This window comes from Balaenoptera borealis, assembly GCF_965194805.1.
Source record: "Balaenoptera borealis genome assembly, chromosome: X".
Taxonomy (NCBI): domain Eukaryota; kingdom Metazoa; phylum Chordata; class Mammalia; order Artiodactyla; family Balaenopteridae; genus Balaenoptera; species Balaenoptera borealis.
In genome coordinates, this window is record NC_138881.1 from 28,747,975 (window position 1) to 28,762,764 (window position 14,790).

At 35.2% G+C, this 14,790-nt stretch overlaps 1 protein-coding gene across 8 annotated transcripts in view; it reads right to left on the reverse strand.

Moving 5' to 3' along the window:
- Nucleotides 1–14,790, reverse strand: part of DMD (dystrophin) — a 2,485,149-nt gene that overhangs the window by 1,114,131 nt on the left and 1,356,228 nt on the right. For all 8 annotated transcript variants that reach the window (XM_082378022.1, XM_082378021.1, XM_082378025.1 and 5 more), the window contains one exon: nucleotides 14,290–14,437. In XM_082378022.1, coding sequence (XP_082234148.1) covers nucleotides 14,290–14,437 — 148 coding nt within the window. The remainder of the gene's footprint in view (nucleotides 1–14,289; nucleotides 14,438–14,790) is intronic.

Below are 14,790 nucleotides of genomic sequence, written 5' to 3' on the forward strand. Positions count from 1 at the left end.
AGAAACCGTAAGTATCCTACACAAGCTTATTTTCAAAACTTCAAATCTTGTCCAGACACTCTTCTGCTTAAGTACATTCAGTAACTGTTATTTATAGGCTAAAACACAGACTTGTATGTGTATCTCATAATGTCCTTCACTTAGTATTCCAAATCTGCCTGTCCAGCCTGAGCCATCACCCTCCACCTGGGAACATGAGCTCCTTAAGCTTTTGCCACTTAAAGTCATTTCCATTCTCCTAACAACCTACAATTCATATGGCTACCTGGCCTTTGAACATGTGTTCTCATGATCAAGGACACTCTTTCTTGTTTCTCCGTGATAAACCTACCTGCTCGTGGTAAAGACTTCCCAAGCTCACCATCTCCTCTTCCCTATTGTCACAGGACTTTGTAAACACAGTGAGGACAGAATTTTTTTTTTTAATTAAAAAGAAAAATTTTTGGCAGCAATGCGCAGCTTGTGGGATCTTAGTTCCCGGACCAGGGATGGAACCCGTGCCCCCTGCAGTGGAAGCATGGAGTCTTAACCACTGGACCGCCAGGGAACTCCAGGACAGAATTTGAGAACTGTATTCTACCAACTCTGAGGTCTACATATCTATTGCTCTCTGCACTAGACCAACTTCCTTGAGTGATACATTCCTCATCCCCTCACATGGAGACAGACGTCTGCCTCCCCCACTGATGTAAGGCCACTGTGCATTGTTTGGTTCAATATTGAAACTTTTGGTATGCAGCACCGTCCTGACCCTTGACAAAAACATGTTGAATAAGCAAAGAATGCCGATATCCATAGCTGTGCAATGTTAAGGGAAAACAATTTTGCCTTGAAGGAACCATATGTGTCATGGTGGATTTTATCCTGAGACTATTCTGAAAGGGAGGCCACTACTAAACACTAGGCTGTGACCTTCAAAGGGCTTCTGCCCTGTGGGAACCAGGAGCCTTTCACCGTCAAGGTTGTCTTAGAGAACACCAGCCATCGCTACACACAGACCAATGCCTAAGTCTTCCATATATGACTGCTGCTTACCAAATTCTGGTCTCCCACCAAAACTCTACTTTTATTTCAAATCATGGAGAAATAAATGAGTATCCCTGTATCTTCTGTTCCCTCAATAACCTACATCTTATAAAGGATCCCCCAAATCTATATCTCAACAAGAGATTAATATGACAATGTAATTGAAAGTGCTTCATAAATTAGAAAGTGCCTTACTATGTTATGACTAATGTTATTGCCATCATTAACAAGCCTAACATCATCTCTAATAATAAAAATAACCCCTCGTAATACTCTGATTTTGATGTACTATGGGTCAAATTATAACCCATAGCAATAAAGATGTTATGTCTCACCCTTACTGATAATGACATAAGGTGGGTTTAATTAGGATTATACTTATCACGAAATAGCATTTTTATGGATGAAAGAAGTTTCATCTTTATTACTTAATATCCTTAAGGCCTCTTAAGAGGGCCTGGCCGTATAGTGAGTGGTGGATATTATTCTCTTTATTTGTTTCCTCAATAGTTATTAGGCAGAGCTGAGATTTAATTTTTTCTCAACATCTCAAACTTCTAGCTGATGCTTAGTAAGCCATATGATATTCAGATCCCAAGGCCTTCACTTATTTGCCTTGTGATTTGGGGTAAAATATTTACTGTTCTGAGTCTTGTAAAAAGTTATAAGAATAACTTTTCTACTTATCTTGCTGGGTTTTTTTTTTTTGAGAATCACATCAAATAATATTTCTTATAATCTTTAAATATAAAGGCACTAAAAGCAACTTTAAACACTACTGCAATTAAATAAATATTGTGTTACATCTTTCTGGGCCCGTTTCTTTTTTTTTTTAACATCTTTATTGGAGTATAATTGCTTTACAATGGTGTGTTAGTTTCTGCTTTATAACAGTGAATCAGCTATACATATACATATATACCCATATCTCCTCCCTCTTGCGTCTCCCTCCCACCTTCCCTATCCCACCCCTCTAGGTGGTCACAAAGCACCGAGCTGATCTCCCTGTGCTATGCGGCTGCTTCCCACTAGCTATCTGTTTTACATTTGGTAGCGTATATATGTCCATGCCACTCTCTCACTTTGTCCCAGCTTACCCTTCCCCCTCCCCATATCCTCAAGTCCATTCTCTAGTAGGTCTGTGTCTTTATTCCCGTCTTGCCCCTAGGTTCTTCATGACCATTTTTTATTTTATTATATTTTTAGATTCCATATATATGTGTTAGCATACGGTATTTGTTTTTCCCTTTCTGACTTACTTCACTCTGTATGACAGACTCTAGGTCCATCCACCTCACTACAAATAACTCAACTTTGTTTCTTTTTATGGTTGAGTAATATTCCATTGTATATATGTGCCACATCTTCTTTATCCATTCATCGGTCGATGGACACTTAGGTTGCTTCCTTGTCCTGGCTATTGTAAATAGAGCTGCAGTGAACATTGTGGTACATGACTCTTTTTGAATTATGGTTTTCTCAGGGTATATGCTGGGCCTGTTTTTGTAAAAGTGATTTTATATCATCTTCCCAAATTAAGCATTTCCTACACTGGCTTCTTAATTTTTTAAAAACTAAATTCTTCCCTTATACTCATCACATTACTACCTTGTGACACTCAATCAGAAATAACCCAACACACATACACACACATACACACACACAGACACACATACACACGATTAAAACAAAAAAAAGATCTAGGAAATAATACTTTCCTATGTGTGATGAACCCTGATATTTTCTATTGTGTTTCACTAAACACAAACGTTTGTGGTGATCCACAAATTGATTTCATGACTCACAGTTTGGAAAATACTAGTCCACTAGATTAAAAGAAAAAAATAGAAAAAATAAACCAAAACATAACCAACAGGAAAGGAAATGAGTCCTAAGCATCACCTTTTGCCATTTCTTTCCATGTACCTGTAATCGGTCCAAGAGCACCTCATCGTGCCCTAATCAAATCACAATTTTGCATAATACCATCACTTTTAAAATGTTTCCCCCTTTTTCTGGATGTAGGCTTCCCTCACTTATTTCCCACATCACCTCTCCTGTGAAGCACTTCCAAATCTTCTAGCCAGTTAGTTACTCCTTTTCTTGCCTTTTCCCCAATGTCCCGGTTATGTACATACCTCTATTATACTTCATACATGTTATTTTAGTCGCTTAAATATCCATCTACTGAATATACCACTCATGTTTCAATTGTTTAAATGTCCATCAACTTCAGTGAACCTTGATTCCTCTCTGAGTAGATTGGGATTCTATTAATTTTTATGTCCTGAGCACCTAGCATAGGGTCTGACACAGAGTAGCTCCAAAGTAAAAGTTTGCTGAATAAGTGTATTGATTTTAAAGGTTAATTGAAATATAAGGAATTGCTAGGGCTAAATGTTCACACGTAGTGGTGGTATGCAGGTTCTGTAAAATATGGGTAATCTTATGGGCAGATCCATCCCTTGGGTGGGACAACTAACTGGTAGTCTCCTAAGCCCAGTGCACTGGAGTGGTTGGTGTCGTGTGCTCCTCTTATTTGAACATCATTCCAATTCTATTTCAAAATTTCTGTTCTTAATGATATCCCAAGGAGACTATGAAAGATTTCAACAGTTTAGCCTCCTTAGATTACATTATCTTGGGTGGTTATGTACTGGTTGAATTGCCCTGAACACTCTTTTAGGGATAGCCCTGATTATGAGATAAAATTTGCAAATTCCTATGAACTATGGATTGGTAGAATTTGCTTATTACAGCATACAGATCTTAAACAACTGTTTATAAGCCGCTGTTAAACCATGCTGCATAGCTTATTATTTTTTTAAAATAATTGTGTTGTTTTAAAGTTAAGGTTGTTTCAGCAATCCATTATTAATATTTAAAAATACATATATTGCCCTTTTGTAAGCACATACAAGTATCATCTATTATTTAAATACAAATAGAAATTCAAAGGTAACATTTTCGAAAATGTATTATTTAAAAATAGCAGTAAAATGGGATTTTCAAAATAAAATCATATTAACTAGGATTTATAATACAATATAAGCCTGTACTATTATTGTCATGCCAGGATTTGGAGAACTATGCTGGAACATTAAATTTATTCATTTTCACAGCCAGCAGATATTTTGATGTCTGAGTAGCAATAAGAACAAATTACCTAAAAACTTTTAATAGTGTATAATAAATTAAGACTGAATGGTAGTGCAAAAGTGGGTACAACAGGACAAAATTATGAATCTCATATAATGATCCAACACTTAAAGTGTGGAAACATTTGTATTATAGAATATACAACCATGGTTGATCCTAATTGTTTCTCTCTTATCAAATAGAAATCGCACATTAATCTCAAAGTATTGCAAACTGTTCATTACATGCAAATGGTTATGTTGTACAGGCTCTCCAAGGGGACTCAAACTTCTTTATAAAAGGAACCAGGCTAGAAGAGTTTCTCTGATTACGCTAGGTTTCTGTTTAGAGTTCTTCATTTATAAGCAACAGAAACTGCCTCTGCCAATAAGGAAATCCATGATAAGGAACTGGAGAGGTTCACAGGACAGAAAGGAAAATCAAAGAATCAGGCTTGGAACAATCAGGACTCCAGACAGTCCCCACAGCAAGGGTAGCTTGTTGGTCTTGACCAGGCATTCTCATTAGAATGAATGAAGTCCAACCGTATCTCTTATCTCAAGTTTAAAAGTCTCAAGAAAGAATATGATTGGCCAAGCTTAGGACCTATGCTTAGGACCACTGAGATGGTGGGAGAAAGGCTCTGGCAGAACAACTTCGAGAACTCTCTTTGGTCAGAATACTTGATTTATTGTCCCATGAAGACTGCTCAGGTAATCAAGAGGACCTGGCGGTACTATCAGTAAGGAGAACAGTTCCTATATACCCTTCAAAATGTCTAAGTCCACCACACACTATTTAAGTGACTTTAAAACCTCTTTTTATTTTTAATCATACCCCTTCTCCTAATGCATGGAGTTGAAAGTTGACTCAAATAACAACTCTGTTTGGAGTTACTTTTTTGTTACCATGACTTTCAGTGTGTTTGAGGAGCACGGCTGAAGTCTATTTCTCTGTTATCTCAAGTAACAAAGAATATTTAAAGAGAGGGTAAGAAGGACCCTTGAATTTTTATTGCAACTTTTTATGACTCTATCTTCTAAAGAAAGAGCTAACAAACTTTTTCTGTAAAGAGCTACATAGTTAATCCTTTGGCCTTTGTGGGCCAGGGAGTCTCCATGGCAACTACTTATCTCCCCCTTTGTAGCCAGAAAGCAGCCATAGACAGTAAATAAATGTGGTTGAGTCCCAGTAAAACTTATTTGCAAAAACAGGTGGCTGGCAGGATTTGGTCCCATAAAATTCCTCTTCTGAAGAATTTAATATTTATAGGGTCAATAATATTTAGTGTACTATGTATTATATCAAATTCATTTAATTGCTTGACATCTGAGGGATGTCATAGGTGAGATACTTACTCCTAATAATGACCAGTTCAATGCTCCACATGGAGCCCTAGATTCTATGGTGGCATATTATTTTGTTTCAGGTTGAAGTTATAAAGTAAAATTATTTATTGACAAATAAAAATAATAATGTGCCAATAAAACCTCAAGGGGAAATATGCCACCACACAGTCTGATATGTACTCATATCAGGCTTATCTACTATTTTTCAGTTACCTATGTCCCTGAATCTTTCCTCCTTAAAAAAAAAAAATACTGTCAATTATAGCTTCAAAAAAGAGCAAGAATTTAAAAATTTCTTAACTATGATGTTTACAAACAATCCTGGTCTCTGGCTTGTACCTATAATTTGGTTATCTAGCAGGAAGATTTACCATTCTTATGACTAAATACTTGCTATTCAGCTTGATGAATAGTTCATCCTGAACCAACTCATCTATGAACAGGCCTCTTGTACTATAATTTGTCAACTTTATCATCGTTCAAAATTTAAAATTCACGTCAGAACATTTTCTCACTCTCTTTGTATGACTTGTTCATAGCTAGCTCTTTCCTTATGCTGCCTTTCACAATATTGCTCTTTTCTGTTTCCCGAAATCTCGTTCTCCCAATTGAGTTTGGGAATCCCAGAGGTGTAATGGAGGAATGGCAAGAAAGACTAAAGGGACACAAATAACTGCTGTAGAAAGAAGACCCATTTTCCTAGGCTGGCTCCAGGACTTTCTAGAGTGTTTACATATGGCCATGTGTTTCTACCTTGGCCTTCATATGCTGAACACATGCGGCTGTGAGCTTATTAAGGGAAAGGTGGCTCTTTGCCAAGTCTGTATCCCTAGTAGCAAGCAAAGTGCCTGCCTTGCACACACTAGGCTTACACTAAATATTTGTTGAATGGATTTTGATATTTATGATACACTCAAAGGGTCAGAGAATGAAGCCATCATATTGCTAAAAACTTTCAGCAAATACGAGAGTTTCAAGTGTTCTGTACAAAGAAGAGGAGAGGGCAGCTCCTTGGAAGGAAGAATTTCTTGGATATGAGATGGGGTAAAAATGGAAGAAAGGACAAGCTTAGGGATAGTTTGCCTTAGGGAATAATATGATGAAAATATAATCCTTTCATTTATCCAATTATTCATCATCGTGAGTGTTATATATTTTATGTACGAAGAGATTGTTCTATGTACTGAAGACCTATTAGTGACCAAGGAAGATAAGATCCCTGCAAGATTTACATTCTAGTGGGAAAGATAAAAAATAAACATGCAAACATATATTAAAATTTCAGCAATCGACAATGTTATGAAGAAAGCAAAGCAGGGTAATTTGGAGAGAAATTAATCCTCTCTCCCTGTGTGTGTGTGTGTGTGTGTGTGTGTGTTTGTGTGTGATCTTTTTAAAATAGGAGAATTCACAAGAAGCATATCTGAGAAGATAACATCAGAACATGGACATATGTAAGTAAAGAGAAGTGTACAAAAGTCCTGAGAGGGAGGCGATTAGGACATAGGGGATAAAGACTGAGGATAGGGTAGAACCCTCTAGCAAAGAGAAAAGCAAGTTTAATGGTAGGAACGAGCACTAGAAGGAACAGTAAGAAGCTATGAGAGAAGAAACAGCAATGAGATCACAGTGGCTGGAACATCCTCTTTGCAAAGTATTGTACTTCATAAAAATTACTTATATTAGCATTAATCTTATTTTTCATTAAATAATTTCTGCTTCACATTGCTTCCATGTTGATGTGAGCAGGGTTTTTTCCAATTTGGAATTTGCAATTAGCATGCTTCACTTTTTTTTTTTTTTGGTAGATTCTTACTCTCCTAATAATTTCTTACTCTAAGAATGGGGATCCCTTAGGGATGATATGTTTTTTCATGAATTTTAAGCAGTTCTTTACAGTTGTGGCTATTACAGTAAGTTATAGTTTTGGTTAATGCTTCTTTTCCATTATGTAGAGCAATTTTTCATCTTCTTAAACATATCATGCTAGACAACAGAACTTAAAGAACTAGCCATTGAGTTTATCCAATTATTTTAATATACTTATCTTATGAAAGACACATTTGATAGGCAACAATTTAGAGCCCCTCTCTGAATTTCTGCACTCTGCCAAACTCCCAATAAATCTGTTATTACTACTTCTGAAAAGATGCATAGGAGCCAAGAAGTTATAGAGGAGTTTCTAAGCAGCAATAAAAAGCTAACGATATTTACGTAAGAATGAAGTACCCAACTGTTTAACTGTATTAAGAGACTGACTTCTCATGCCATTACCAGCTAATAACATTGGAAAGCTTACTTTAAGATGTATTCCCATACTTACACATCACTGTAACCCTAAAGTAAGTGACTAGAGACAAATTCTCCTCGCAGTAAATTTTCATGTTGATTCTCTTATATTAGTGTATATCCTCTAGCTACAGAAACCAGGGTAGCTTTGTGACCGCCAAACAAAATCTTATGAAATTTTATTACTGCTGGGGAAATATAAAGGGCCAGCAGTAGTATGAATTATTCTTAACATTGGGGTCCCAATGAAGGACAACAGATGGCAGAAATTTTTACTCAAATGATTTTTCTATCAAAGTTTCTATCAGCATTTGAGTCCCAGCAGTGCGGCCATTAAGAAGCCTTCAAACTCACCAGCCAGCTGGTAAAATCAGCACCGTAAAAACTGACTACACAGAAAACATACTTGTATGCAATTTGGTCTTTTATACCATATGCCTTTTTCTACATAGCCTTTGATTTACTCCATATTAATTCAAAGTCAGTTATCTCCTATAGAATCCTTTGGGGGAGTAGATTACCAATTAGGTATTAAAGTACATCCAAATAAAAATACAAACACTCACTAGCAGATAGTGTCAGTGATCTATGCACATCCATTCAGCACTCTTTGTTTCTGAGCAAGCCAATGGTTTTTCAATGATGGGACCTACCACTTGAGGGCTTTCTAGGCTGCAAGCTCAGAAATCAGGGTGAGAATAATTAGAAAGTCTGGGTATTTCCAGTAAGAGGAAGACAGCTTTTTTATGGACTCACTTTGTCTCAAGCTTTTGGGTAGGAGTTACCCAGCTCCAATGTGTTCTTGGAATCTAAACTTGTAAGAATTGGGTCCTTTACAAAGTGCTCTAGAATTTTCTTCCATCACAAATAGCCAAGGTAAGGCAGGGCTGAAGAGCAGCTAAAACTGTCTTTGACTCTCTTAGATGCTTCTTTCTTTGTCTTCTCTCCCTCAACTGCAAGAAACTAGTGCCTTTTTTCCTTGATTTATTTCCTCATCTGAGAGATCACAGAAATGTTCTCATGTTACAACTATACAGTTTATATGTAATTTCCCATTCTCCATGCAAACTTCCAATTTGAGAAAAGAAAAAGCGTATTTTGCTTAACTAGAACATGAATTTAAACTATTTTTTTGAGATTTGATGATGAACATAAACATTATATGACATACTTACTTAATCCATGCTGTCTTAAGTACCCACAATCACAATGAATTAAAATTTATCATTATGTTACAAAGTAAACAGTTTTTAATTGAATTTATTTACAGCAATACACAAAAATATATTGTACTTCTACCATACAATGGAGTAAAACACAGTAACATTGAAAGATATGCCGGAAGACTAACTTTAAGAAGATGATATTTTGCCTAAAAACAGCAGTTAACTAATGTCACAATAACACATTGCTGTTTCACTCCCTATGTTTGCTTACCATTCACTGATTTAAAGCCTAAAAAGTTTCATCTAAATAATCCTACTTCTGTTTACTTCTTTAGGTTAATTTCAAATGAAATCTCTTAAGATTTCAAGGTCTCATGCTTGCCCAAGGCAACGTTCTTTAGAAGGTGCTGTTAATTTTTAATACGGTTCACTAAGCAGCACCGTCCCATAAAATAAACAGGTTCCATTTCCATTAATAGCAAGGTTATTCTACTCTTTTAAATATTCAATCTAATTTTGATTTTTATTGTTTCTACTGTCAACTTCAAGAATTTTCAACTCCATTAAAATAACAGCCCGTGCTTTAAAAATTATTTCTTTCTACTCTAGAAGAACATGTAGAGCTAAATGTTAGGACATGTTATGACTTCCAGTTTTCTGTTTTCACTCAAGGTACTTGTTGGCACACCAATTCACTCTGTCACTAGATGAGTTAACATTATTTTCATAACTTTCCTTCATGGTGCTCAGCTTTCCCTTTGAAAACTCCCATTAACATTTATTCTTGTTAGTTCTAAAAAGAGGCAGATGTGTCAGCTTTCTGAGGAAGATTTGTTTGGTTGAACTGGAATGTTCCTCACTTTCCAATCCAAGAGCTATACTTTGAGAAAACATCATAAGTCATAAAAGTAAGCATTATTGAAAATGCCTGGTTATTCAATCTGTATTTCAGATATTTGGGGACAGCAATTCAGTAAATGCACTTTTGTTCTTATAGATACAGGCTAATCACTTAGGAAGCGTGATTAGTTATAAGATCTCACGTTTAATGAGCATTTTGTGGAGAATGCAATTCTAAGTACTTTATGCACATCTCATTTTTACTATTTAAGAGAAGAGAAAACAGAGACATAGAGATTTAAGACACTTCACAAGATTCTGCAGCTATTAAAGGAGCTAAAGGAGCTGGGATTTGAACCCACACTTTCTGAATGTGGCTTCCAACTTTTTAGCCAATTTTCTAAACTTCTACTAGAGACTAATGTGGCATGTCAATATTTTTGTGGGTGATAAAATTTTCCATATATACTCAATTACTGCTTGTTGAATGAATATTTAAGAGACATAAATAATTGAATGAGCTTATTCACAGACCAATTTTAGTGGCCTGTAACATGATTGATATTTTCTCATGTAAAAAATGTGATATTTCTAAAAGATTCCCCATGGTGGCATGACATATTTTTGGAATATCTTGAAAAATATTAATTAATATATTTAATTTTATCATTCATTTGTGATGGCTGAGTTGCATTCATTCAATAGCTGAGTTGCATGGAACCAGGCGATCTTTTTGGTATTGGCAGCAACTTTATTTTGAATAGTAACACCAAGTGTCAGTAGGACAATGATTTGTCCTTTTTAAAGTTAAAAAGATAAATAAAATGCAGTTTGATAGAAGTCTATACAGATAAACTTACAACATGTACCTGTTTATTATTTTATTTCATATCTAGATATGATATCTTTGCTGAAAATTATTCTTATGAGGCTTTAAACTCCAGTGTACCCCTGTAAATATTTCTTTAGTACATGGGCTGCTTGGTTGATTTTCCTTAAAGTAACCATTGCTGGTTCATGGCAACAAATCTGTCTGTTGCTAACAGGCAGCATCTACATTCTGTTTCCTAAAATAATTTCTCATCAAAAATTTAAACTCTCTTATTCATTATTAGTCAGTCAACAATGATAATGACCAAGACAGCTGAAATTACCACAGTTTCCATTTGTCTTATCAATGGAGGTGACTTATAGTGCCTTTCTGGACCCTTTTCTGAGACTTACCAGAACGGAAAGATAACTCCAGATGTCTTATGTTTATGTGTGTCTATGCAGGTATGCACATGTGTATGTGCATGATTTTGGACCTTCCTAATCACCAGGGGGAAAAAAAAAACGTAACTGTGTAGAATATTTGTGATATCATTCACAGTTCCATAGCTAGAAAAACTTTTCCCGGGACATCCAGAATTCCCTTTTCTATTTCATTGAGTAAAAAACAGACTAAATAAAATAGTCTTTTAAGAAATTCTCCAATTAATGGAAAAAAAGTTTTGATAAAATGTTCATCAATCACAACTAAACCCCAGTGTCAAGAAGTGGAGACCTTTAGTCATTCTCAAGGCAACTAAAATTATCATATAGTTTTAAGATTGTATAGAAGTAAACATACTAAAATATCAAATGACATAAAAATTGTTTGTTTTGGACTTCTGCTTCTGTCCAAGTTGGAGTAACAGGGACCAAATTTAACTTCTTGGTTAAAAATTTTTAAAAATGAACAAAACGTATGAAACAATGTTTTTTAAGACATTATACACTGGGTAATTTAAAAAAAGTGATCTCTAAGAAATTAGAAGCAAATGAGGTGAGCCCTACCGTTGCCCCAGCTTACTATCTGGGCAGAGTTGCAAGCTATGACAAAGGATGAAGGCACTCTCACAAAGCCATGGAGTCTCCTTGAGTGGAGGAGATGGAGCTGGGAATCCAAGGAGACCAAAGTGGCTAGAGTCACAGGGCAGAGCATCAGAGAGGAGACAGATACACAGAGAATAAACATTGGAGATGTGCAGAGAACGCCCTTCCAGTCTTCAGCTCAGTCCCAATCAGTTCCCATATGAGAAGAAACTACCACTGTCTAGGGAAAGAACTACACAAAATGATTAAAGGGAACAATCACCAGAGTTCACATATGGCTGGGAATAGTATCTGTTCCTGCCAGCCACAGTGGAAAACATCATTCACAGAGCTTCAGAGTGAATACTGAGATGGGTTTTGCTTCAGTAGTGGGGAAAAATTAGCCCTAGACTTAGGTTGTTCTGCTCAAAACTCAAAAAGTATAAGAGGAAGACACTCAAAAGATCAAACTGTTTCCAAGCAAACTAACTGTGTTCCAGCACAAAGGTCATTAATATTTATCTGCACAAATATATCAAGCACTCAACAAGTTAAAATTCACATCTGGCACCCAATCAAAAATTACCAGTCATCCAAAGAAGCAGGAGAATAACACCCATAACAAGGAGAAAAAAATAATTGAAATTGACCCAAAATAGACACAGATGATAGAACTGGTAGACAAGTACATTATAACTGCTATTATAACTGTATTCCATATTTTCAAGAAGGTAAAGATTGACACATTGAGTAGAGACATGAAAGATGTTAAAATTCTCAAGTCACACTTCAGCAATGTACTGAATCACACAAAACAACGTCAGAGGTTAAAATTATACACTAGATGAGATTAACCACAGATTAGATATGGTAAAAGATCAGATTAGTCCATTTGACAATAGAAATTATGTAAAATGAATTACAGTGAAAAAAAGACTGAAAATAAAAAGAACAAAACATCAGTGAGTGGCCTAATATATGTTATCAGAGTCCCTGAAAAGGGGAACGGGGCAGAAAAATATTATTTTTAAATAACACCTTTAAAATTTCTGAATTTGATGAAAACTAAGGACACACAGATCCAAGAAGCTTAACAGACCTCAAGAAGAAGAAGCACAAAGAAAACTATACCAAGGAACATCATAAACCAATTGCTCAATTCCCCAAAGCACTCCCTAATAAACCTTCTGTATCCATTTCTGAGTGAGATGCCAACCTGAAATATATACCAATATCCATATCAAGACAACCACCCTCTGTGGAGTAGAAGGTATGTATATATTTACCTACAGTATACTTCTACATTGCTTTATTTTTTCATAATGAGTATATATTGTTTTTACAACAAAAACAGATTAATATATGTAACTACCTTGTGATGGATATCTTTGAAAATGGCAAGAGGTTTATAAATCTCCCCAAGAACACCTTATATCTCTTATAATTCTGCCTTTAAGTCAGAAACCTAGTGATGCTGCATTAGCTCAAAATTCACTTTAGTGCTATTACAAAATGTATTTTCTGTATGATGGCAGATTGGAAATCCACAAATTTCCTGTACCTGCAATGCCGATGCTGATGTATATAAAAATTTGATTGATATACACATAATTACACAAGATTTCAAAATTACTCATTTTCTATGTTTACATAGTTTACACACACATAGGTGTTTAAATGCTAACTTTCTTAATATCAAAAGGCCTATTTGCTATGCAAAAAATATTTGAGAATGGAGAACTGTAAGGTTGAAAATTATATTGCTTTTATGAATCCAGCATTTTGAAATGTCTGGACTATTTAATACATTACCCTTTTCTTTGCTTTCATCTGTCTTAATCAGTGTTTTCTGGCATTCAAAAACTGGCCATAGTTCAAATCTACTTGACTGAAAATTGCAACCTGAACAATTTTAACTAAAAAATGTTGCAAAAGTACTTAAGATTTGGTGTAATAAACACAAAATTTCTTATACCTATGCCATATACTTTATAACGTAAATTATAACCTCTACAATCCACTTTATCTGCATAATCAAAAGACACAGCAAGTTGAAATTAAACTGTACGCTGGTTATAATCCATATGTTGCATTTCCATTAACAAAACCCATAAAACAGTCAATAAGTACTGCCAATTAACTCTGCATTGTTTTGGCCTCTGGACTATCTCAGAAGGCATTTTGTCAATAGAATATATAGAAATATTGCTACATCACCACAAATTGTCTTTAGGGAAACAGAACTGTAATTTCATCATGATGGATATTTCTAGCAACTACATGATTGCTAAGTATACCACAAGTTCTCCTCCTGGACAAAATCCAACATAAGGCAATAACACACACTTCCCCAAAGCCACAGGACACCCTGCTGTAAGATGCTTCCCTGTATCAAAGATTCAATTACACTTTGCAGTTCATCAGGTAAACCAGTTACGTCTAGACTCCCATCCTGACACTAAACGTCCACTGCATAGTCTTCCAAAATGATCATGACAAGTTCTAGTAGGTGCAATGCTGACAACAAAAGTCAAAAATTATAAATTTCCATCATCCTTCACAACCTGAATTTAAGAAGTTAAGTAGTCGTGATGTTGTGGTGAAGATAAAAAACAATTTGAAAAAAAGAGATCTCAAAAACTTACCTTAAGATACCATTTGTATTTGGCATGTTTCCAACTCTCAGGAACTTGTGTCTTTTTGAGAAAGTGTTCAGCTTCTGTTAGCCACTGATTAAATATCTTCATATCATAATGAAACCGCCGCCATTTTTCAACAGATCTGTCAAATTGCCTAGAATTAAAAAATATGGATCAAGGAAAATAAATGGATTATATGGACCTAGCATATATTTTATTACATTAACAAGGATATTATTTTGATAGTTTCTCACATTTGTATATTTCAATTTCAATTAACATAAATAATTAGTATAGAATACAGGATGAATTAAAATAAAAGGTTGTGACTTTCCCTTTAAAACGGAATACATTTTGTGATTGAAACAAAGATGGAAACAACTATCATGGAGTATTAGTGTTTTTTTCCCATGAGAATATTTAATTTTTAATAAAATTTCAGGAATTAAAAAATACATTAACATCTAATAAATTAAGTATTTTGAAGCTAGATACTAAAAGTCAAAA